This window comes from Leuresthes tenuis, unplaced genomic scaffold (genome assembly GCF_036924035.1).
Source record: "Leuresthes tenuis unplaced genomic scaffold, fLeuTen1.0.hap1 SCAF_17, whole genome shotgun sequence".
Lineage (NCBI taxonomy): Eukaryota > Metazoa > Chordata > Actinopteri > Atheriniformes > Atherinopsidae > Leuresthes > Leuresthes tenuis.
In genome coordinates this window covers 11,985,803-12,011,009 of record NW_027325371.1, presented here as the reverse complement: position 1 = coordinate 12,011,009, position 25,207 = coordinate 11,985,803, and the positions used below count along the sequence as shown (strand labels likewise).

Sequence of the window (25,207 nt, the reverse complement as noted above, 5' to 3'; positions counted from 1 at the left end):
TTTTTTTAATTGCAAATTACAATATAAACTGCACCATTGCACATAGAATCAGCTTTTACAACGTGACTGTATGCAAAAAAATAGATGGCACACTATCTCTAGACTTAATTCCTCAAACTATGTAGAAATATTGAATTCTGAGTAAGACATCAAAGTCCATTTTGCTCAATCTTACTTATTTGAGGTGCATGTGCATATGAAGTTAGCATCCTCATCAGCTAAACTGTAACACTGAATCAGTTCAATTGTATCTGTATTATATAATGCAAATTTACAAACAAATCCATGATTAAAAGTAATTGCAGTGTACTTTCAATAGAGAAACCCAAGAATTCCATTTTAGCAAAGAAGAATGCTGGACAAGTGGCTAAACATTGCACACCTTCTCAGCAACATGATACATTACATTACATATAGATACATTACTTTACAGATACAACACTATAATTTCTCATCGTTAGACATATGTTTGACCATTTCATGATCTATGTCGTTCTGTTCAACTGAAGTCATTATCTCACATCTCTGGCATCACTTCGTTTTAGAGGTTAATGCAGGCGAGACTGCAGCTAACAAGGAGTTGGAGTGATTTATTTAAACTATGTCCACTTCTCACATGCAACAGCAGTGTGTATTCTAGATGGTGTTGCGTTTCACTATAGCAGTGCATGCACTCATCACAAGGACAAATATACAGCTAAACGTTTCTGCATTGCATTGGAGCTCTTAATGGCTACATTGCTTATTTTGCACCACTGCCAGGGAGAGCAAGAATTGTCTGGGGCGCACAAAGAAAGCCGCCCCAGTGAGCCCTAGTTGTGGGCTCAAGGCTACTTTGCTTTGTCTGCAGCCACTGTACTCTGCTCAAGAATCCCTATCTGTGGAATTATAATTGAGGATAAATATTATCTAGTGAAATTGGAGAGGGTGTTGTGTATTTGTGCTGGGGCCAAGAGGAGAAGCTCTGTGAAACTGAATACCAGCTCAAGCCCTGACTATAGGAGAGCTTAGATGGAAGCAGGGGACCCATCTCCCTCTTTGGCCTGCTGTTGGCATCAGGGAATACTGAGGTGAAAGGTCAAGGTAGAAAGTAACATTCTCTCCACAGCTAAAACTGCATGTCATGGGCTACAGTTAACATAACTTCTGAAAGATGAAGAAGCCCATGTTTATAACAAATACTGGGGCAGGGGATTACTTTCACTCAAGACGAGCCTGTTACTGAGGGTCTTGGCTTTGTGACGTACAGTCTTTTCTTCCAGTCTCTCATCACCAGGTGGAGAAAAACAACCCATAATCCAACTTCTCTAATCTTGTAGAGGATAACTGTCAGCACCTCCATACACTATGAAATACTTTCCTGGCTTGTTACAACACTGGCACCAGTAGTAATCACTTCTAATCCTGTTGTATCCATGGTAAACAAAACCTCTAGCATAGTCAATATCTATTCACAGCCAAAGGCCGTGTGACAACAAAGACCATCAGGGACAAGAGAGTGAGTGAAAGGAAATGGAAGAAAGCTAGAAAGAGAGAAGAGTGTGAGAGGAAGCAAATGGTGAAAAAAAGACAAGGGAACAAAGAGGAGAGACAGAGGGATAATTGTATCTAATTGTATTATATAACACTCTCAGTGGTGTGCCAGGCAGCAACTGTTTTCTCTCTTTCAAATAAAGGTTGTCTGTTGTAAAAGCTCCAGGCATTTCTCAGTCTTAATGTAAGTGGATACTCTGTTGTTTGATTTATGCAATGTAATCCAAACTCCTGCAAGAATAAAAAACTCAACACGTCGAATTTCTGGAAACCTTAGAATAAAAACTGATAGACTCCAAAAACTACACAAATAGTGAGCACCTCACTCTTTTTTCTTCTTCTTTTTTAAGGACACCACTGGACAGAAAATATAAATACAGTCAGGGCTCTCAGGGACAAACACAGTCAGAGTGGAAAGACAATCTGACAGGTAAGCTAAATCATTCTGTCCAATTTGGGCATGTTTGCATAAGCCCAGAAAGGTAGGTGGCTCTAAACACCATTTATAATCCATTTGACTTTGCAGAGTGCAGGGTTGAGAAGCTCAGCTAAGAATTTGCTGGAGCAATTTACTGAAGGAGTTGCTGCCGAAGCACCTTTATGCAGCATCCTTCCAAACAAATGTCAGTGAGAACAGCAGGAGCTTCTTACAATGTAAATGTACCTGACATATAACCTTACCTCGGCTTCTTCTTATTACTTAGGAAATGGTAGATGCATTTCTTGGCTTCTCAAACAGCCTCTCATCTTACAATAACAACTTGATTCAATATGTGGTATTATTGTTATGGAGCGCAAAGGCAGAGCTGTTTGGCTGTAACAGACAGTTAGTATTGAAATGCAGGCTGGAGTAATGCAGCAGGTGAAGTAAAGATTTCTCACTCCGATGTGAGTTCAGCAGGGGACTTGGAAATGTGCAAAAGCAGACATTTTCAATGAAGGAAAGTTCTCAATTTCACTTTTACCAGTAAGCAGTTAGAACGAACAGCAAAGCTGCAGAAAAATCACCAGAAGTCGTATGCTGCTTTGTTCTTTTCATTTCACATGCACGCACATTTTAAGAGGAACAAAATCCTAATGCTAATCAGTTTGCATGTACTTGCTGGGAAATGTGTCCATGCAAATGCAATAAAACAAAAAAAAATCTCAAAATGCTATGCTTCTCATAATCCCATGTGGTATGTTCCCACTTAACTAGTAATTGTATTTTCTCTTCACATATTTAATAGAACAACATGGCAGCAGTATTCTTAATTTCTTCCTTCTGCTTGGAGGACAACTCAAGTGTTGAGTGCAAGGAGAAGTGCACACAATTAACTAATATAATTCACAGATGTGCTCACAGAGTTTTTCTTCCTCTCTGTTCTTCTCTGCATTGCACAGCAGGCTGGGCAACTTGAGAGATTGGACACGGCCTCTGCGCTCTCACCCTATCGTGACCTACTGGCACATACATTTCATATGACGTAGTAATTAAAATACACTAATTTGATAATAATGCAATAACAGCAGCACCCTAAAGGGCTAATTTAAAGAAAACATTGCCCCAGACCGCCAGTAAAGCATAAAGCCCCATAGAAAATACAGTAGCCATTTGGTGTGCTTGCTGAGGTCTCCGGGGTATTTCAGGGTACTGATTTCATACCACAGTCATTAAAATATTTATTCCCTTTTGGCTACGAGCGCCTGCCTGGCGTCAAAGCCTGTGACTGATATCGGATCCCCAAGGTGTAAACTCGATGAATATCTGAGGTTGTTTTGGAAAGGGTTAAGTTTGAAGCTCCTCCATGGCTCAAGGCACAGCAGAGATTCAAAGCCAAACCTCACATTAAAGAATCTCAGAGGGGTTAACAGATGCACAAGATAAACTCAGGACAAATATGACTGGGGAAAACTGATTCCGACCATGAGCTAAATTGAACTTTTCTTCATTTTTCTGTGTTATTTTGTGACGTTAACTTTACACAGCACTTCACAGCAGGGCAACCACATGGAGAAAGAATGTGGGATTACATGTGAGGAAATGAAACCTAGTCATGCATGAGGTTTTGTTGCGCTCTGAAACAAAACCAAAATTATCACTAAATAGGTGGGTCAAATTTCACGTACAGTCTTCAGTTACTGCTGATCAAGTAATGTTTTTGATTCTTTCAAATGGACCGCTCTTGACCCAGTTTTGCTAGATCTGGAGACAAAATGTACCAGTGTAGTCCATGTTTTTTTTAGATCGATTGTCAAAAAATGCTAGATTATCATTTCTATCATCAACAGTGCACTGACAGCTCTGAAAGCACCCCAACATGGCACTCAAACTCTCCAGCATGTTATCCAGCTTTGTTAACCACAATCATTTCCCCATAAAAATGTCATGCCCTGATCCAAAATTCGCATCAACTTTCATTGTAAACTGTGAACCATGATGCAAAGTAATTGTGTCCCGAATTCCTGCTCATTGAGAAACAGGGGGGAAAAAAAATCATCTCTTTTTCTATGTCCCTTTGTACAGCTAGGATGGTGGCTTTGAAGCCTACAGAAGTGGAAGTGAACAGATTGAACTTGCTCAATGAAGCTTGTTCTGCAAGCATGTGCAAATCATGCCTCTGACCCATTTGTGGGAGTGTTTATTGACCCTGTGTACAGTTCTTCTTTACTAATGAGCATGGAAGACACAACTAGATAGCATCACCCATTCCTGGTAAAATCAGCTGGATTAAAGCTGTGGCTGTCAACTTAAAATAAGACTGTGCACTCTGTTACTATGGTCTAACAAACAATTGTTTTGGCCGAAGATTAAACAAAGAGCATGTAAAGACCATTTGAAATACAATGGCAAAAACCTAAAATGCCAGTTCTTGTAGATAACTTTTACTTCAGACTCCCAGAGGGTGGTCACTGATATGGTTTACGTTTACAGGCAAAGCCTTCCATTTGTCATTGTTATGCTAAACACTACTTTGGCATAGAGGAAATTGAATCAAGAAGCCGTCCAGCGACAATCTTGAGGCTGTCTTGTCTTTATCATTTCCATCAGCCTGATCAGAAACACATTGAGCTCCCACCAACAGTGGGTCAAAAAGTCACAAAACCTTTGGCAGGCAGACATTTCCTGAGCACTGCATCATATCTAGCCTGTGCTGAATTTTGGCAGTGATGCAATATGTACAAAGGGAGTAATGAGCTTACCCAATAGCACTGAAGCTGTTGAAAACTATACATCAATAACAGGAAGCAAGTAGAGTTTTAGATTATACCTCACTGTGTGAACAGATTTCTTTGATAAATGGTTGTTCCAGTGAAATCTGTTGTGTAATATTAGTGGATTATTCATGTTACAGGACATTCCTGCCTAAATGTACAGTACACTTAAACATTGTGCTGTAAGCACCAAAGCCTGAATGTCACACATCCCTGTTCTACTAGGAGACTGATCGAAGTGGTACATATGTTTTATTGAAAGCATTACCAAGTACAGGTTCAACAATCCCTAACTGGTTCTATGAAATGATTCATTTCTATTCAGTAAATATCAACAGAAAAGAAAAGTTGAAGAAAATGAAATGGAAAAAAGTTGGATTGTGGGACATCAAATTAAAAACTAGAATAAAGGTACATCAATTACATAAGGAATGACAGCATAAGAAAGCTAAACAGTGATAATAATAATAATAAAAAAATGGATTTAAAGACCAAAACTGTTTAGGGACACATGATTCCTGAAAGTCTCCAGATTTAACCCACATTTTGTACCTGAGTGAAAATAGATTTATTTTAAACTCACAGCAAAAAGACTTCAACTGCCTACAAACTTACTACATGTTGAGTCTTACAGAAAGTTATACAAAACAAAATAAATCCCCTAAGTTCACGTCTTCATGTATGTACATAAACTGCACACGTTACCTTTCCAGAGGCACACATCAGTGTTCTGAAAAAAAGGCACATCTGCTATGAATAAATATAAGCAAATACATGATCTGTCAATACTGTCACTTCAAGATGTAAACTTGATCTGAGGGATTCAATGATATCAAATAAAGAGGGCAAACAAAAGAGCCCCACCCCCCTCCTCCCGATGGTCATTGTCACTGACCACGCTCCTGCTTGAAGGTAACAATGAACTTCCAGGCTTCGACATAATGTGACAGGCAAATCTCCTCCGGGAATAGCTCCTCCACATCGGGGGGAATGTCCAAGTCTTTGCGCTCCATGTAAGACACCAGCGTGTCTTTCAAGCTTTAAGAAACAAACAAAGCACTTGAAATCAGATCTGGCCTTTAATGCAAACAGTAACGATAGATTCATTTAAGCTTTTTGACCTGCACCTAATCAGCACAGGTGCAGCGTTTCTACTGCTAAGGGATAAAAACTCTCAGTTCTCAAGCAAAATCACATAAGAAATAAGTGCAGATGATAACATTTGTGTATGCGACTGACATTATTAGCGAACCACACGGACAGAAACTACCTTCAAGTTCAATAAATGCCACAAACGTAGGTTAAAGGTGCAGCTGAAAAAAAATCCAGCGTATGCATACACCAACCATTCAATCTTTGTGACCATCCTTTTATCGTGAAAGCCTATGACACAACAAAGGCTTACCTATCGCCTCCTTGTGGCACTTTTACATGCTGCACAACTATGTTACCACTGTGCTCAGAAATCCATTATTTCCTGTGACGGAGCCAGGCAAAATTTTTTTAAAAAGCTGGTTTTGTTAAATGACTGAATTGTCTAAATCATATGGCAGCTTAATCTTGGGAACATGTTTCCACCCAAGCAGGCAAATAGCTTGCTGTGCGGTAATATGTAATGCAGTGTAAAATAAGAAAGGACCCAGCAGCAAACGGGGTAAAAATCATGTAGCCTGAGAGGCTGTAGTTTCCTATTTTGTACAACCTAAGAATAAATTCAATTTCATCATTTAAGATATAGATCTCAACATCCAATGAGCAACAAAAATTACAATATGGTAACTATGTTTACCCCCAGTCAGGCCTGTAGGTATCAGGAGCGTTGGACTTTTTGAGGACCAGCACCAGGAACTCGTGCATCTCCAGCAGGAAAGTATCAGCGCTGCTCTTAGAGAAGAAAGCAGTCAGCAGCCTGTGCTCATCCTCTCTCAGGGCCTCTTTGTACTTCTCTGAAACTCCCACAAACGGATCCTAACGAACACGGAAAAAGCATGGAATAAGCCCAAGAATAGCGTTTACGGATTCTATAGCACCATACATCACCGCTACTACAAACAACAATGATGATGCAATTTCTACCTTTGTATCTGTATGCAGGTAGAACAAAGTCACTTACTCTCTTGAGCCGCAGCATATTTTCTGATTTGAGTGAGGCCAACAGCTGCCATAGAGCCACACAATGCTTTAGACAACACATGCTCAAGGCCTGCAGGCAAAACAAGGAGACCATTCAACTTAATTGCATGCAACGCACATAAACAAAACAGACCAAATAAGTACCTGTTCACTTAAATCAAATAGAGTAGCATTTGCAGTCAGATAACTAAAAAATTAACTTTTATACAGAGGCAGATTTGAACTATTTTCATGTACAATTTAATCTGTCTAGACAACTTGTTCTGTGGATGAGAGAGAACATGTAGCACGATAACATATCTAGCGTCTCAGATATGCCGACCTTGAGGATATGCTGAGCCATCTGGTTTCCCATCTGCAGCACCTCCTCCAGGTAGCAGGACAGCTGCATATGAGGCTCTCCCCCAGTCATGGCAAGGAAGCCGAGGGCCACTTCCAGCGTGGACAGGGCTTCACACACCTCGCTGTATGAGTGCAGCTCTCCGGCCACAGAAAAGAGGGTGAGAGTCTGAAGAGGCTCCTGTTTGAAACACAGACACACATCTCAGTCACTCAGGAGGGGCTGCCTTTGCAGCATATGTGTGACAAATAAATAACGACGGTGGTAGAGAAACGACCGTAAAATCACAGCTTACTTGTTTGACTTTGGCTTTTACATCCTTGAAGATAATCTCATAGTTACGGTCATGTCTGTTCACTAGTGTTGGAATGCCCTGTGATAAAAGGTCACAGATGAAGGGGAAAAGTCTTAATGATTTTGCTCCATATTTTTCACATGCAGTGATTCTGCTTTTCATTTCCTTACATCGAGAGTGATGAGAGGTTTGCCCAGCAGGAAGCGGGAGATGATCTGCTGCTGGATCTTTGGCAAATCGTACTCGTGAACGGTCTCCTGGCCCCTCTCGATGCTGTACTGGGTACTGGACAGAACCAGGGGCATCACATCCCTCTCCAGCTCATAGCGAATCACATGCAGGTCTGTGAGATCTGCAGGACTCACTTTGTAGCTGCGACGTGGATAAATGGAAAAATCAGTTCAGAGATGGAGCGGTGCTGTTAATAAGCTATTTTCTGTCTCCTTTACATTCGATTCTCTTATTGTCTCATCATCTTTAAAACATATAGTGTGCATTTGCAGGGGAGATTCCCACTCCGTTCTCTTACAGCCAAACGATTGCAAGTGAGAACAATGTGACATGAGCGCCCCCACCTGGTCTCCTCTCCAGTGTGCTTATCTACACAGTAGACAAGGTCATTGTGCAGAGCAATTAGGTAGCTGACAAGGGCCGTAGAGCACAGGCCTGCGCCTTGTCGCCGTGGTATCAGAACCTTGAAGTCGCTGCTGAGGTCCAGGTCCTTTTGGCAGAATTCAGCTGGGATCTTAATTTCACCTAAATGACATTTTAGTTCATGTGAGACGATGAAGTAGGACAGGTTGTGGTAACAGAGCGTGTTGACTGTTGGTGTTTGCGTTTACCGTTGGTTGCCAGACACACTCTGAGCTGATTCCAGGTTGTCAAGAAGATTCTGATGTACTTCTCATACCAGCCTTTCAGTGAAACTGTACAAAAATAAAGGGCATAAAACTTTTCGAAAAACTCTTCCTTTTTGTAAGCGTGCAGATGTCAACCAGAAAAAAGAGACGAAGCATATTGAACTGGCTGAACAAAGCCTATTCAGAAATATCTGTTACCATCAGAGGCTGTCATGGATTTTCCCTTGTCAGGTGGATATAAACGCCATGCTGCCAGCTGTTTTACTATGACATTTCTGAGTGAGCAATAATGAGTTTCGTGGAACTTTGCATCCCTTGTGTATGTGAGTCATTCAGTTGAAAAGGCTAAGATCCAGTGGTGTATGAAGTGTCAGTACCTGCTTTGTGACTGTGAAGAAAATCAGCAATGGTGTCGCAAGTCAGCTCAGCAATGTTCTGGAACTTCTTAATCAGATCCCTCTGGAGTGTGAGGATGTCAGGAAGGTGCTTCACCAGTTGGACCTCCGCTTCCTATGAAAGAAAAAAGAAATCACAGAAACTCTACTATATTGCCCCTGAAAAGATTAAAGCTGGACCATAATGCTGATATTGAACGAGTAATTGTGTAGAAGTAAACTGTTTGGATGCTGTTTTCTTACCCGATGCAGAAATCTCCACAGCACTGGGACTGTGTCTTTGCCATCATTCTGCTCTACGATGTGGGCGAGGCTCAGCAGAGACACTTTCTCCCTGCAGCTCCACACAGCAGAACAGTGGATCAGAGAATTTGTCGGAAGGGAGGACAAGAAGAGCAGAGGATCGCCAAACACGAGCTTCATGACTGGACTGGCAGAGATGCGAGAGTCAGCCCGGATGAACGTGTTCACTTCCTTTAGCCGTCTATCCAAGTGCTGTGGAAGAAAAAAGAACACATGTCGCACGAAGATCTTTTAGAACATGTGAGACAGAATCAATTCTAAAGAATTATACTAGGTGCTTTAATCCATTCATTACCTTCAGCTGAGGTGTAATGATAGCGTTACTCATTTCAGTCTCCCATCCATTTCTAGCCTCTTTGGTGGAGAGCAGATTGTCATAAGGAACATGCCCTGAAGAACAAGTCCACATAATTAAAACAGTTTTATCAATATAATGTAGTTTTGATCCATTATTTGAGCAAGAAATTCAAATGTCTAAAGTTACATATAAATTACAAAATGGCTAGGGATAATTCCTGGCCACTAGAGGTCACTCTCTGTTTTCTATTGTGTAATTCTCCTGGACAACACACATGTGCCTCATTGGAGGATAATAATGAAGCAGAAGGAACAAGATACCACATAAGAACACTACAGTGAACTTCTATTAAGAGTTAGATAATAAGTGTTGTTGTCATTGTGTCTTTCTAAATACTCCCAAGCACATAATAAATGTGGAATGGCTTTTAGGGAAATGTAGGATTAAATGAGCTGTTTCTTACATTTCTGTTGGTGGGTTTCCAGGAGGCTGCTGATGAGAAGGTGAACTGTGCTGATCGTGTCATCGGTCCCTTTACCCAGAGACCTGATCAGATGTCGCACATCTTTTCCCAGATGTGCAAGGAGAAATGGTCCCGGGTCAGTAACCGGAGGTTTGACGATTGCAGAAATGGACTAAAAAGAAAAAGAAAAACAGACGATGACTGACCAGACAACCATATTTTTGTTATCAGACTTAGACTCAATCACATTACTTGGGCTATTACATTATGTTTTGTTGTTAAAAGCAGCACCTTTAAGTCAGAGCTACCTGTATGTCGCTGCAGGCACCGAGCAGCATTGCCATGTGAGTGAGCATCCGGACAATGGTGAAGGGAACAGGGGACATGCTCTTTGTGTCCATCATGTCTGGATTGTCCCTGCGTGTAGGGTCACCAAGGATGTGGCCTGTCCGAGTGCGGTCTCCCCTGGCAGACGAAAATGGAAGACGGAATTAAAGACAATATGCAAATCAATTCACAGTAATTTTTTATTTTGCTTTACGTATTTTTGTCCAATTTTTGTAGATCACTTACTGCAAACCAAGAACCTGAAATCCCTGCACAGGCATGTGGTTATTTCCTCCGATCACAGCGCCACAGTCTACACAACGACTTGTTTCCATTGGCTGGCCACACTGGAGAAACAGAAATTGGAAACAGAAAAAGATTCAAAATACTGAAAAGAATACAAGAAAAAAAAAATTACAGTCTTGTTAAGAATCAGATCAGAATATACCTCGCCAATGGTGCAGGGATGACCATTAGGACATCCTGTGGAAAGAGTACATGGAAAATATTACTGTAAAATTGCTTAGCATGGCTGTATGACCTCTTAAACTGACACACATCAAATAGGATATAGGAAAGGATAGTTCCTTTGTTATTACTTACTGTACCACTGCAAATGACCCAGAGCTTGTTGAGCCACAGCTACCATGTCCTCTGGCATGGTGGGCAAGAAAGCTGCCTGTACCAAGAGAATTAAAAAACAGGATTAAATTCATCTAAAAGAAAAAGAGGGGTAGTTATTATTACTTACAGCAGCTATTATCTTTACCTGCATGTTGGCAGGTGCCATTGCTAGTTGCCGCAGGGGAGCCAGGATCTCCTGGTTTGCACAGAGCAAGACCACAGCCAAGTGAATAGTTATTTCCACTGACAAACTATGAACCCCTGAAACCCTTGGATGAACAGACAAAGGCCCTAATTGATTGGTCACCAGAGCCTGGGCAAAGGCCTTTGCCTCTGGGCTGCCAAGAGCTTTGGATGTCTGGATGTAAGTCGCCAGGGATTCCAGTTGCTGTTGGTAGAAATGTACAAACAAATATGCAACTATTGTATAAAAAGAAAGGAACAACAATTTCTTCAGCTTAGGAAGCACATGTGGGTGTGTAACTTCGAATAAATTAGCTAAGTTAGTTAAGTTTCCAACGTAGAAAATTTACAATCAGTTTTTTCGTTGGTTAATTCCGTTTTGACTTCTTAGTATAATTGACTACTGGTTGTGAGATAGTAAACCAGAAAAGGTTCCCGTAGAGAATACTAACATAATGTAGCTCGCTACTCTCAAAAAGCACATGCAGAGTTAATTCATATAAGGTTATTAATGGCCCCATGACACGGTTAGCAAAATGCTATTTGATTGTGTGGTCATGCACTGCCCACCGCTCGATCTCAACAACATACTGAAAAATTCAAGCAATCAACTATTTCACTTTTTTTCCATGAAACCACAAACTTTAAATGACTATAAAATCTATCTACAAAACTACTTTTTTTGTCACAAGACATAGATGGAAACAATTTTATGGATTTCATGGGAACTTTAAAGTTCATTCAAAAAGACCAACTTGAATGACCAAACAATGACAGTAAAATGAGTTGCTTCTTATGGGCTGCTCATAATGTCTTTCAACCCAAAGGACCCATTAGACATGAGAACTAGTATATTTGTGCGTGACAGGTCTTGACTGGTTAATTTAAGGAGCTACCTCAGGCTTGGGATGGAAGTTAGCGTTGGCTTGCTTGTAAAGGGTGGTGACTTCTCTGTACAGCGCCAGCAGAAGATACACTGTTTTCCGCTGCGGTAGGCATTTGCACCCCTATGAAGAAAAACAAAAAAGCCCCATGAATATTTATTATATAAACAAGCCTGCAAATGCAGAGTTTTGACCTGATGCTGAGTTACCAACCGAACAAAGGTACAAAGTTACCTCACAAGCGTCATCCAGTCCGTCCGCTTTCCCTTCCATAACTGCCTTTGCAACAGCCTCTCGGATAGTCTTGTAATCTTCTCCATGCACAAGATACTGGTCTAAGGGGGTGTCCTCTTTACTCTGGATGCAGTGGACCACAGCGTTTAGTTAGCACCGCATTTAAAATAGAACAACCTCGAAAATCACAGAGTGGATAACTGCACCTGTTGAAGAACTTCCTCAGGGAAGACCCAATGCATTTGATCCATTTTGAGGAGTTTCTGGACAAACTCCACACCATGTTGGCTGCAAATCTTACGGATCAAATACACACGATACCAGTTGTTCCCACTCCGCCTGCACAGGTTCACTACACTCTGCAGGAAGGCTGTGGTTCCACCTTGACCACATTCCTGGGACCCTAGTTAAAGGTTGACAAGAGAATGAGAAACTACTTTTTGGTAAAACAAACACATTCTGAAAGGGAAAAAAAGTGAAAGTAAGAGTCTGTGAGAAACTGCAGTGATTAAGTCACACACCTTTGGCTCGCAGTTTTTCCACAATCAAGCTTGCAGTCATATCCAGATCCATACGCACTCTGGCCAACTGCTGCAGGTACTCCACAGTAGCATTTTCAGCAGACTGACCAAGCAACTGCAGGAAGTCGGTCAGGAAGGCACTTTCATCTTGCAAATAGGTCTGCTTATCTGCATTGGACCTGAACTGTAACCTCTCAAACATGGAATCCTAGACGAAATGACAGTAAAATCATTAAAGACAAGGTGTTTCGGTGTGACTTACTGCAATCCAACTGCAGCTTTCGAAAACCACACATACCTCAAGACAGTTAATGTACAAGCAGGAGAGCTCCGATTTGTCGGTCTCATCCAAGAGGTTGCTCTGCTCAACGGCCGTCAGATGCTGCTGCAGATATTCTTTGACGTTTTCAAAGCTTCAAAAGGAGCAAAAAATTTATAAATGACAAATTCCAACAAAAATTTTATAAGCATAAGCAGTAATATTGTCAGTAATCATATACGTCACCTGTATTTCAGCAGCAGTTTGAGCACTACTGAGCGAACCACTGGATTTTTATCCACAGAGTCATCAAATGGAGAGAGCACTTTTGTCAGCATTTGGTGATTACCTGGAAAAAGGATACCCAGAGATGACCAAACATATACTTATACACAACAGACATGGATGCATGTAAGATGAGAAGATTGAAGAACCTCTGATGAAGGGAACAGTACTGGCCTCCACCATGAGGAAAGACAGCAAATGAAGAATGACCGCTGCACATGGTGGAGAGTTGTCCTTGAAGCACATGGTAGACACCAGGTCTATAAAGAATGCATTGCACTGCTTCCTGAACTGAGCTTGCTGGTTGACTAAAATCCTGCACAAAACAAGAGCAACAAAGATGCCCGTTGAATTGAAACACGGGCAGGAGTCACACAGCACGATAGTTTCCAGAACCTCTGGCACTAATACCAACACATGAAAAGACTCTGAACTGAGGTAAATACCATTATCAGATGTAAAACTAATCAAAATCAAATTACTAACCTTATATCATCTGAGGGAACGATGGGAAACTCATTGTCAACTGGTTGCATACAAAGAGGACAGTACATTTGACCTGGGCCCAACCACTGTTTGATGCAGGCCACACAGTAGATGTGATCGCAAGGCAGGCAGAGTGGATCTTTGGGGTCTCCCATGCACACAGGACACAGTGTACGCCCAAACCTGGATAAAAAGAGTCTCCATCAACTGACGAGCCAGGTTTCACTTTGAGATTAAAAGGATTCTGCACCATTTACTGAAGCAAAAACAATTTAAATGCCACACAGGACCTGAAATCTGAAACCTTTTTTTCATGGCTGTACCAAATACAACACAGACAGTATCTTGCTGAATGTTACCTGAAGATGCGTTCCACTGCTCCATCTTTGCAGGTTTTCAGCAAACTGATCACTGCCTCAAATGGCTGCTGAGTTTTGAGGTCAGAATTTTTTTCCAGTATCTTGATGGCACAGGACATGTTATAAGCTTACATTTAGAATGTAGAAATCTCATGGAGGTGGCTTCTAATTTACAGAATTAAAAAAATAAATCAAAATATGGTTAAAGTTTAAGCTCAAGCAAACCTGGCCAAGCCTTCGTGTAGTCTCCAGAACTAAAGGTGACAGCTTCTTCTCCAACTCCTCGATTCCCAGCAACATGTGCTCAACAAACAGAGAGAGAGAAAATATACGATTCCATCCAGATCTAAAAACAGAGGAACGGCAAATTGTTAATTCAAGCACATGTGCTGTAAAGCTCATGCAATCATCTAATGACAAACTAAAATCTCAGACCTTAGATAATATAAATATTTTGAGTTATGCTTGACTTACTGGACTCTGCTGGCAATTATCTTGCTCCTCTCTCCATAATGTCTCAAACTGTCTTCTGAGCAGATCAGCTCAATGGGAACCTGGAGTTTTTTCACCTGCCTGAGCCACGCTTGTCTTTGAGCATCTGTGTCCAGAACTCTGGGCTCCAGGTGCTCCAAACATGCAAAAGCAGCATACACGTCGAGGACCTTGGAAACAGGCAGGATATAATCACTACACACTACAGACCCATATTAGTGCAACTCAAGTAACGGAAGAAACCATTAAGTCAAACACAAGTTTTGATTAAGTTTCCTTATCGTGCCTGACTAAAAATAAAAAAAATAAAATAAATAGTCGATTGCGCCTCACCAGTTCAACATCCTCTTTTGCACGAGGATTGCCCAGGAGGTCCCTTGTCACCTGGGGTTCGATGCGCATCATTCTTGAGAGGTTCTGCAACCGATTTTTGAACTTATGATAAGCAGCATGGACCCAGGGAAGAGATATCACTGCCTCTGTGTCATTTAGCTGCAGTCGCAGCTCACTGACACAACAGTTCAAGGCACCACAGAGGAGCTAGAAAAGCAGATAATGTGCATTAATATATATGCCTGCACACCTTCACACACATACAGTGTAAAATGTCAGGGCTTAAAGTGTTTTTGACTAACAACCTTGAGATCTTCATGACAAGTGACATTCATTGACATGGAGATAAAATCCTGCAGGTAGCGATGGTAAAACTCCATCTGCATCTCTGGATCTGCTTTTGATATGGAGCGCCCAAGTGGTGTCTTCCAGAAGAACTTAACAAGTGTTTCTTGAGTTTGTCCTGACAGACACATAAATCAAATTTAAATACCAAAAATGCACAATATCAGCATAGAAGAAAAGACCCTATAACATGCCATTACCTTCATGTTGCAGTGAATGAACCCGAAGATCCTCCAGATAATCTTTAATCCTCCAGCTGAAGGGCATGCTGCAACTCATGTTTCTGTCTTGGTTTATGTAGTTCTGTACGAGGATTGTTCTTGTCTCAGAGCTGTGAATAGTTTGAATGTTACTACCTACAGGAGTTTGGTTTCTTTAATTGAAAGGACTCTATTGCCATGACTTACTTGCGGTCCATCTTTACGTGTGAGATTTCCAGCAGCTTATCACTGCTAAAGATATCCAACCACAGTCTCTTGACAAATTCAGAGCAGTTTGTGTCCAGCAGCAGGTCCATGTTTTGGTCACGGTCAATGATTGAAATCAGATGTGCTAATAATGGCACAACCACAGCCTGAACACGCTTCCATAAGGTGTGCCTGTCATGAATGCGAAAAAATAGATAAATAAATAAAAGGAGGTTAACAGCAGTTCTCAAAAAAACTATTTTAAAAATGACTTATTAGGCAACCTGAGGGTTCGCACAGTATATCTCTGATTATTTTTATATACATAAAAACATACATTATATACCTACTATTAGCCTTATTCTAAATAAGTCATTTTATTCTAATTACAATGCTAACATGAGGAACAGTCATGCTGTCATTTACATTTCACAGAGCATTGTTCCATTAACGTTTCATGTCTATGTTCCCAGAGCAGAGTGCACTTATTCAAACCCTTCATGTTTTATTAAGGCCATCCTCTTTTGCACAGAGGGGAGCTGCTTCATTCAGTGTACCTCAGTAATGGGAAGTCAACACTTGGAATCATGTCATTTTCAGCAGGGAGCCATGTTTTAAAAAGACAGATGCCTTTGTTTTGGTTTTGGCTTTAACAAATTCTAATTAGCAATTGTTCTGTTCACAGAACTTTAGAAAGAAACTAGTTCAACTTCATTTTAAAATTCTTTGTGCAGTGTTTCATCAGAGCTAAAATCATTATCTTGATCAGTTATCTTTCATCTTTACAGTTCCCAGTTGTCATCTAATGCAACACTGTGTTTATATGTCTACATAATGTGACTATAAAGGGAAAAGTCCACATAGCTTCATTGGATTATTTTTTATTTTTCTGGGTTAATGTGATCAGCAAAAGTCATTAACATGGTCAGAGTAAGGTCTCATTGGAAGATTGTTGTCCATGTATAATCAAAAATGATTAAACAGAGAATTACTGGACTTCTTTTATCGATTATTGAATATGTTTTAGTTAGAACTGCAAAACCTTTTGAGGATGAGAAGTGAAATGCCTTCAAAAACCAAGACAAAAAGTCCAGTCTTTCTATAAGCTACCGGGACCTGGTTGACTCAGACTACATCGACACATGTAAAGTTACTCATCTAGACCGATACACTCACCTGAAGGTGCCTCCTTCCTGTAAGGCATCAATGTTTGAGGCCTCCTTGAGGACCCAGTTGCTTTTGATAGATAAGACCGCGTTGCCATCATGTGTCGCCAACAAAGAGTGAAGATATTTCTTCACCATTTGCAGAAATTCACCTGACCAAAGTTAGATGCAGTGATCAGCACTGAAACGTCGGTAACCAACCAACCCAAAGAGCAATCGACTAAATTCACTCGCGGTTTGTACCTTTCATTTCATCACTGTCACTCAGGAGTGTGAGGAGGATCTCAACTCTCCGAGTACTGCGGAAGCCACTGTCCACTTGGTCCCTCAGCATGCCGACTGCACTCTGCACACAGCTCCGCAGCAGCGCAGTTGTGTCCACAACGTTATCCGAGCCCTGCACAGAAAAGAAACACATGTCGAAATCCAACTTTTGAAGACCCATTGCAAAATGATACATTGTTGTTAGACAACAAAAAGCAAAGGTAGAAATTCTATCAGGTGAATTTGTTTTCTCGCATTATTTTAAAAGAACAAAATACTCACACTTCCTTTTACCTCCTCTTGCTCAGTCTCGGTGTACATGTTTTCCACCTCCATGGCTGCAAAAACAAGTGACTTGCAATTTAATTCCACAAAAGATTGAAATTTGCAGGAAACGTAATAAGAAGAGAATATGGTTCTCTATAACTCTATCAAACAATCGGTTACCTTCAGGCTGAATCATCTGCATTTCAAACATTTCGCTGATTGTCATGTTTTGTAAGGTTTTGATGTCTGAAACAATGTCTTTTGAGCGTCTGAGATCATCAATATGGACTGATCTCCAGGGGCCTGTAAATAGTGATGAATCTTGGGTTATTCTCTATTCTTCAGACATTGTGGTAAAAACAAAAAACAACAAAAAAACAAAACAATAACAACCAATAACAAGTCGCATTAATCTTACCTCCGTGAAAGCCGATGTAAGAGGTCCCTCCTTCCATTCTTGGCAGTCTTGTGATAAAGTAGAGAAACACCTTGCTTCCCCTGCTCCCCTGAGTAACCTTGTTGATTTCATTTATTGACGAATACCTGAAAATGGACCGAAACACTCAATACGGCTATATGACACCGTGGTGAAACTCTGACAGAAACGAAAAACTGGACCTACTTTGCAGATGCAATGAGATTGGCACTCTGAGAGGCTTCATCAAAATCACACTGAATGATGAGGATCTTGTTGCATAGCTCAGTGTTTCTGACTCTGAGGTCTGTGGTCAGGAAGTTCCTATGACCAAACAGGGATCCAATCAACAAACTGTCTACTTTCAATCTCAAACAGTTAAGTACATTCTTGTTAAAAGCTCAATTAAATGCTTACAGGAAATCTAAACTTACAATAAAGAGGTCAAAATATCTGAATAGCTTTAATGCCATTGTAAAAAAAATTGCAGTAACTAAATAGTGAAAGTTGTACTGAATCAACAATTGTATTTCTGTTTGCTGGTGACTATGAAGTGGGAAATACACCGTCATGTCCATCAGGAAACAAACCTGATCTTCTTCAGAAATGAGTGCTCTGTGTCAAACTGCTGCAGTGAGAGAAGCTCAACACTGTGCAGCTTTTGCTCAAGAGGTTCCAAGTCCAGCGCCGTCAAGAGTCTAGAGAACGTTGTCACCTATGGTTTAAAATCGTAATTAGACCGTATAAGCGTAAAACCAGCAGGATAGATCTGAAAATGGTTAGTCAGTTTTAGTTACCTCTGTATAGAAGGAGCAGCAATCGATTCCCTGTCTTGTGTGAGCAAGGATGTAATCAGCCAAACAGCTGTTATTCTGCTCCTCAAAGTAGACTCTGGCGAAGTATTCACTCTCCACTTTTGGTAGACCTGTGCAGTCCAATCGCACCACTGAGTCTGGCGTAGCGCATTTAAGGAGTATGAGTTTGGCCTCATCCAACAATCTCCTCTCAGCATCTGAGGTATCCAAACTGTCCTTCTGCTCTTCAATAACTTGAAGAACCACAGAAGCGCAGGTGTCTGAATGGTAGCCAATGAAGACATCTGGGGGCTGGTAGTTGTGCGTCTGAGCCACTGCTGCATGCTGATTGTTGAGAGATGCAAAAAGCTTCACCCATCTCTCCAGTTCCTCCACCATCCTCTTCTGTTCAGTTCCGAGGACAGTGTGGATGTCCAGATAGTGTTTCTCCAGCCTGTTGATCAGAGGTATTGGGAACTGTTTGTAGACCACCTCTCTTTCCTCTATGACAATCAGGCGGAAATCTTTGTGCACCCTGCATTTCACACGATGGGTTCCCAGTCCCAGGTCCACATATTTCTGCCCTCCCAAGCAGACATAGTATTGGTTGAGGGCATCGTAGAGACTTTCGTAGAGGTTTTGCAAGTTTAGGAGCACAACTGTTTGACCCGTCTCCATGCATATCTTTACTCTGTTGATGTTGCGACAGATTTGGGTATACTCCTGGTCTTTCGGGAAGCTGGATCCAAAGATTATTTCTGGTTGACCGCCCTCTGTAAAGAACGTTTGCTGCAGGATCTGTAGGGCAGCATAATTTTTTGTTAGCACCAGGAGGTAGCGACACTCTTCTTCCTGTCCAACTGCTTGAATGTTTTCTTTCACAAACTCAATGGCGCTGATGTTCTCCAGGTTTGGTGTAATCTTCAGTCTGTTGGTAAAGACGGTAACTGCATCGACATCATCCATGCCACTAAAATTTCTCAACACCACCTTCACGGTCTCTTCTGCTGTGGGCTTCCGCTGAGAGGCCTTGGCCACTGCAAAGATCATCTTAATCAAGCTGTAATAGTCACGTAGGCCAAAAAAGCCTTTCCCTTGTTTGCAGCAGACTTCCAAATAGGCTCTCGCAAAGGATTGGAAGAAATTCCGAACCCTCTCCAGAACCATTAAATCTGAGGAGCATATGCCTTTAGCACTCTCGATGAGCTCCCTCTCATCAGGGTCACCACGGGAGACAAAAATGCCTCTGTTCATCTTTGCAGGGTCTAGTGCCCAGTTGGAGATGCCAATGAATCCAACCTTTTTGTGTGGCAGTGGCTCATCATCAATGCATCCCTCCTCTAGCAATGGGTGAAGCGTCTTCAGTGGCATCTTTGGAGAGTCCTCTGCTAGCCCAATCTCATCAAGAACCACAACTGAAATGTACTCATTCAAGTTCTTTCCTTCCTGGAAGCGTCCACATTGCTTGAAAGTATTGATGATGCCATCTGGTGTTGAGTGAGGGCTACACTGAAAGGACACCAAATGGATCTGTTTGAGCATTTTGTAGAGGTCTGAATGAGCAGCTTGGCCCTGCATTGCATCTGCCACCAGTGTTTTAGACAGAGACTTTGAACTTCCAGGTTTTCCAACGAGGAAGAGAGGAATTCTTAACTCAATGCAGAGAACCATCATGAACACATTCTCTTTGAGGGCACTGTTTCTTGCAATAGTATCCCCCATTGGCACACCACTTAAAAGCAGATCCTGCATGAGTGAGATTTCACGCATCACCCTTGTTGAGGTGTATAGTGCTGGCAATCGTCTGCTGATTTTCTGTCTGTATCTATCCTTATTTTCAAGGCAGGCATGATAGCAGACTCCTATGGCCAAGACTAGAGACCAGAGGACAGGATCTCTAAAGTCAGGCTGTATCTCATTCCCTTCATTCACGCCGTCACTTTGACTATTCTCAAATTTGTGAAGTTCTGAAAAGAACATTTCGTGGTGGTCATGGAACCAAACAAAGGCCTGCATGCAGCGTTCGACATCTCTCAGGCTGACGAAGCTGCATTCATCGTTTCTTGTCCGCATGTACTTCTGTGAAGCCGAAAGGACATCGGTGATGCACTTGATGTAACTTTGATCAATTGCATTGCTTTTAACCACTCTTTGAACAATTTGTTGAATGTATATTTCCTCTGTGTGATCATTCAACTGTCCAAAGTCCCACACCAGAGGGATCATGCTTGGTGGCAATGCTTGAACTCTGTACACAAGCTGTCGGAGAGGGATAGACCCCAGCTTTTCATCTGTCTCTTCGGCTCGAACTCTGTACCCAAGGCCTGCAGACTCTAATCTCTGAATCATCTCGTCTGTGTGCTTCCGGTATGGGTTGCATGCAGCAATGATCCGCAATCCAGAGTTGGGTGTCAAACATTCCCCCTTCACTGTCTTGTCACAAAGGATCTCCTTGATACTGCTGATGGCTTCTGTAGTGTTGGCCTCATCAAAGAAGAGAACAGAGTCAAATCCATAGTCTTGTTTGTTGATAGAAGCAATGTCCTCCGCTTCTCTGACTTTGGTGTAGACCATCTCCGAAGTTGTCCCTCCATGCACCTTAACCAGCTTCATGTTCTCAGTGGCCACCCCACCCCTCTTCAGTTCACAAAGGAACTTGATGAGCCTTGTCTTACCACATCCTGTCTCACCCATAATAATGACAGGGATGCCACACCTGAACCGCATGTGGATTGCCAGCATCTTCAGTATATTGTCAGTTGTAAGTTCATATGTTTCATCTGGATCAATAGGCCACTGGATACCAAGGACATTGCAGATCCGCTCTATTTTCTCCCATCTCGGAAGGGAGTCAAAGTTGATGTTGAAAGGGACTCTCTGAAGCTTTAAGCCTTCATACAACGCCTTTGTCATGACATTGTTTTTTATCACCCTTCCAGAGGTGGGGTCTATGGCATCAACATTGTCCAGCTCGTTGGGCTGAAGATGAAAACCAATGAAGGTCATTGACACATGGTCGTCATTAAAGAAGATGTATGGATGCGGTTCTGTTTCCCATCTTTTCCTGATAAGAAAAGGAGCCAGGTCTTCATCTCTGACATCAGTCAGATTGAAGTGCATCCTGCCAGGACTCTGGTCAGAGATGCTAAGAGACGGCGTGGCAAAGTCCTTTGCCATCAGAATCATGAAGTCCACCACAAATGTTTTGAATCCACGTAGTGTGTCTCCAGTGAAAGTGGCGTCGCAAAAAACAGACGTCTCACAGTCTTTCAGCTGAAAGTTAAGAAACCAAGTAAAATTTCTCAGTTCTGCCCACGAAGGGTCCACGATGCCACAGTACATGAGAAACATCTGAAGACATTCCACATGTGAACCCTCAACAGCCTGATATGTGAACACATCTAAATCACTGTGGTTATGAAAGCGTGTGAGGTACTGGTATGGCCGCTGGAAGGCTTCACTCCTGAACTCTTCATCATCCATAAGTGGGTCATCACTGCTCACAATGGTAGGATCCTCTTGCCTCATTGTCTCTAGCATCAGAACCTCTTTGGGTGATCGGCAGAAAATATTTGGGAACACGTCAGTGAATGTGCTGTTCGCTGTTTGATCCTATGGAGAAAACAGCAAGAAAGAGTCACAACCTAAGGTAAGTAACAGTTTAAAAATGACTAAATTAAATGATTCATGCTGGGACCATATGCTTGTAAAAAATATATATACATTTATCCTACCTGCCGAGTGACATTTCTGGTCGACTTGACAGTGGGCTCTAAGATTTCAATGACATACAGCTGCTTGTCATTGCACCTCCACATCTTTCCGTCAGAGTCCATCAAATAGCGCAAAATCAACAATTTGAAAAGGAACTCATGAAGACCTTTCTGCACCTTTTTAAAAAACAAAACATAACCCATTCAGACTATTTCTAAGGTGTCAAGGCGTGTTGTACTAAAAGCCATACACTAAGCATTAACGTGAACATAATTAGTTACCGATGACGTGACATCAAAGTGGAACATAGCGAGTTCTTTCTGTTTAGGGGTGTCCAACAAAGATTGAAGGATGACAGTCTCATCAACGTTTGGTTCAGTCAGGCGAATACATTTCATCGTGGATTTTTTCGTTGAGTGCTTCAGGTTTTCGTAGAGCCTCTTGACGTACAGAGATTTACCTTCAATCGAAAAGGTTATTACAGCAGTTAATACTTACATGAGTGAAACACGGTCTATTAGTGAGTTTTATCAGTTTGAAATGGTTCATATACACACCAACACCAGCCCTTTTAGATGAGATGACACCAACGCAAAGTCTGTCTTTAAATGCAGCTGCAGCACTGCACTGTTCTGCTGGAACAGTGTAGTGTTCCTGGAGGTATCTCTGGATCTTCACAAATGGCTCCTGGGGGACCATGTGCAGTCTGTACGGACTGAAGGCTGACGGAAGGTAAGCGTGTTCCCTTTCCGAGCTGCAAATGATAACGAGTCGGTAGTCCTTCCGACTCTGCAACTTCATACGCTGGAAAAAGTTTTCAACTTTGGAGCTCACATCGTAAGTGAGGCGATCCCCATACAGCAGTGAATATATCTTCTGGCCTCTGTACCCTGTGCTTAGACAGCGTCTGAGGAATAGCTCCACCTGTTCGTATGGAGTTGAGGAGTTGCACAGGAGGACTTCATCGTACGTCGGAAGTGTTTCATTTGCGCTGCTCATGTAAATGGAGATGCAAGATGTCAAGACATCATCATGTGGACAGACAACAAGGTTTGGGTTGCCAGTGACCAGGCCTTGAGGCAGCTGTCTCCTAATGAAATTCCCAGTGTTATCATCGGATATGTCTTCTTCGTCGTCTTCTTCGTTCTCGTCTTCTTTGTTGGCCAATATTTCCAAGAGCCTTCCGAGATTTTTTATATCAAGAATGTTTGGGAGAAAACTCTTCATGTCTTTCATGTAAGCATTCCAAATCTGATCAAATGCTTGAAGACCCTTTGCTTGTTCCAAAAGACTTGGCAAAGAATCGAATTTGTTGGCCAAGTCTGGTTCTCCCTGCTCATTTGTTGGCACCACAACAAAAGTCTGAAACTCAATGTCTTCATTTTGCTCTTGTGGTTTGGTGAGGATTTCATACTGAAGTGCATGCCAGACTTGCCTCAGGTCTGAGGATGTGCAGTTTGGCTTGATGAAGGAAAGCATCATGAGAACTTGGTCATCTACAATGGTCACATTTTGCTGAATAAGCTTGCTGCATAGGTAGACAATCTGTTCAGCTGTGTAGTAGTTCAAATAGTAATGGTGGGATCTCTGTTTGTCTACAAAACCCTTCCAGTAGTCCAGACATTTCTCCATTTTTTTGCAAAGTTCAGGCAGCTGCTCCTCTATGCTGCCCTCAACAATGACACTGAGAACGCTGCCCAAGTTGAAGTCCATCATAATGCTGGGTTCCTCGCTACTTAGAGAGCAGTTGATCTGCACCTCCCAGTTTCTGAACAGTGGATTTCCAGCAGTGTAAAGAGCAATGAAGGCCTCAGCCAGTCTCTGAACACTGGCAAAAACCTGTAAAGCAAAAACAATCCTACAATCAGATGCAAATGTGTATATAGTAACGAGCATATAAGCTTTCAAAGTTCTGTTAAAAAGCGGGACATTTTTGTGACAAAAATCACTTAGAATTTAGTCTAAATTAAACAATTAATTTTAAAATATATTACAAAGATGAATAAACCTAAAGACTAAATGCATGTTGATAGATATTAGATTGGCTCCAAAGGAATACATACATAAACTGAATTAAAGTGGGTTGAATATCATTATATGCTTCACCAGTTTTAATGGCTTTGTTTTTGTGCTGACATGCTGTGTAAATGAAGGAGCCTTACCTACATATGTGTGTATGGAATGAAAACTGTGTGTACAGCTCAGTCACTGATTTGAAACATTTCCGTATAAATTAAAAAGGACAAGTTATAAATGTGGATTTTAACGATATCACCACAATTTGGAGTGCCAAAAGAGAGGGTCTCATAATTTTCTGAAATCATTTGAAAAATCTTGATTTTCTCACTGTGGGTTATTAGGTATATATTGCACTGTGCTGCAGATGTTTGTAATACGTTTGAAATTTAAAAGCTACAACAAAACATTGTGTGCAGAAAATGAAGGGGTCTTAATACAGTGTTTATTAAAAAGGAAAACGTGTCAATATACCTCTGCAAAATGATCAACTTCATTCTGCCCTTGATCCCCTTTCCCAGACATGAGCATCAGTTTGTTCTGCAACTCCCTCAGCTCCTCAAGAGAGTAGCAGCGCAACAGCCGACCCTCATCATGCTCCTCTGGAATCTGCAGCTTTAGAGCCGTGTCAAGACTCAACTGAACCCAAAAAAACAGAAATAAGCTTATATACGCGTCATTCTTTGTTGCATAGAAGTACAAAACATCTTTATTTGTTCTTTTTTGACATCATTTACCTTTTTTACATCGTGTGCATTGATCAGGTAAATGCCCTTGTTGTTGATAGCCGATGCTAATGAGAGAGATGATAGCTCCACTGACCCATGACTGTCTTTCACAGTTTTCAACCACTCCAGATGGCGTGCACTGTCCCGCTAAAAGAAAAAATACTCCTTTTTACCTTTCTGGGTAACTATAATGTTCTGTCTTTTAGCATTAGAGTTAAACAAAGAGACTTTACTGCATTATACAGACATCTATATGGACCCTTTTAGTTAGATACCTTATAATTTGACA

General features: G+C 41.5%; 1 protein-coding gene across 1 annotated transcript in view; it reads right to left on the bottom strand.

The window, feature by feature from the left end:
• Positions 1-2,584: 2,584 nt before the first annotated feature.
• rnf213a (ring finger protein 213a) overlaps positions 2,585-25,207 on the bottom strand; it is a 34,669-nt gene continuing 12,046 nt past the window's right edge. Inside the window, exons 23-67 of the mRNA XM_072368564.1 lie at positions 24,928-25,065; positions 24,665-24,829; positions 22,732-24,013; positions 22,456-22,634; positions 22,195-22,350; positions 18,464-22,072; positions 18,257-18,381; positions 17,874-17,990; positions 17,670-17,794; positions 17,432-17,554; positions 17,267-17,322; positions 16,964-17,117; positions 16,731-16,872; positions 15,555-15,746; positions 15,348-15,478; positions 15,108-15,265; positions 14,803-15,009; positions 14,452-14,639; positions 14,203-14,323; positions 13,978-14,078; positions 13,619-13,801; positions 13,282-13,448; positions 13,094-13,196; positions 12,887-13,001; positions 12,589-12,796; positions 12,274-12,470; positions 12,068-12,190; positions 11,846-11,956; positions 10,912-11,154; positions 10,746-10,821; positions 10,591-10,625; positions 10,389-10,489; positions 10,124-10,280; positions 9,816-9,987; positions 9,350-9,444; positions 8,995-9,246; positions 8,734-8,866; positions 8,339-8,422; positions 8,072-8,252; positions 7,667-7,868; positions 7,497-7,574; positions 7,184-7,381; positions 6,842-6,931; positions 6,518-6,696; positions 2,585-5,766 (exon numbers count right to left, since the gene is read on the bottom strand). Coding sequence (XP_072224665.1) covers positions 5,616-5,766; positions 6,518-6,696; positions 6,842-6,931; positions 7,184-7,381; positions 7,497-7,574; positions 7,667-7,868; positions 8,072-8,252; positions 8,339-8,422; positions 8,734-8,866; positions 8,995-9,246; positions 9,350-9,444; positions 9,816-9,987; positions 10,124-10,280; positions 10,389-10,489; positions 10,591-10,625; positions 10,746-10,821; positions 10,912-11,154; positions 11,846-11,956; positions 12,068-12,190; positions 12,274-12,470; positions 12,589-12,796; positions 12,887-13,001; positions 13,094-13,196; positions 13,282-13,448; positions 13,619-13,801; positions 13,978-14,078; positions 14,203-14,323; positions 14,452-14,639; positions 14,803-15,009; positions 15,108-15,265; positions 15,348-15,478; positions 15,555-15,746; positions 16,731-16,872; positions 16,964-17,117; positions 17,267-17,322; positions 17,432-17,554; positions 17,670-17,794; positions 17,874-17,990; positions 18,257-18,381; positions 18,464-22,072; positions 22,195-22,350; positions 22,456-22,634; positions 22,732-24,013; positions 24,665-24,829; positions 24,928-25,065 — 11,103 coding nt within the window. The 3' untranslated portion in view covers positions 2,585-5,615. The remainder of the gene's footprint in view (positions 5,767-6,517; positions 6,697-6,841; positions 6,932-7,183; positions 7,382-7,496; positions 7,575-7,666; positions 7,869-8,071; positions 8,253-8,338; positions 8,423-8,733; positions 8,867-8,994; positions 9,247-9,349; positions 9,445-9,815; positions 9,988-10,123; positions 10,281-10,388; positions 10,490-10,590; positions 10,626-10,745; positions 10,822-10,911; positions 11,155-11,845; positions 11,957-12,067; positions 12,191-12,273; positions 12,471-12,588; positions 12,797-12,886; positions 13,002-13,093; positions 13,197-13,281; positions 13,449-13,618; positions 13,802-13,977; positions 14,079-14,202; positions 14,324-14,451; positions 14,640-14,802; positions 15,010-15,107; positions 15,266-15,347; positions 15,479-15,554; positions 15,747-16,730; positions 16,873-16,963; positions 17,118-17,266; positions 17,323-17,431; positions 17,555-17,669; positions 17,795-17,873; positions 17,991-18,256; positions 18,382-18,463; positions 22,073-22,194; positions 22,351-22,455; positions 22,635-22,731; positions 24,014-24,664; positions 24,830-24,927; positions 25,066-25,207) is intronic.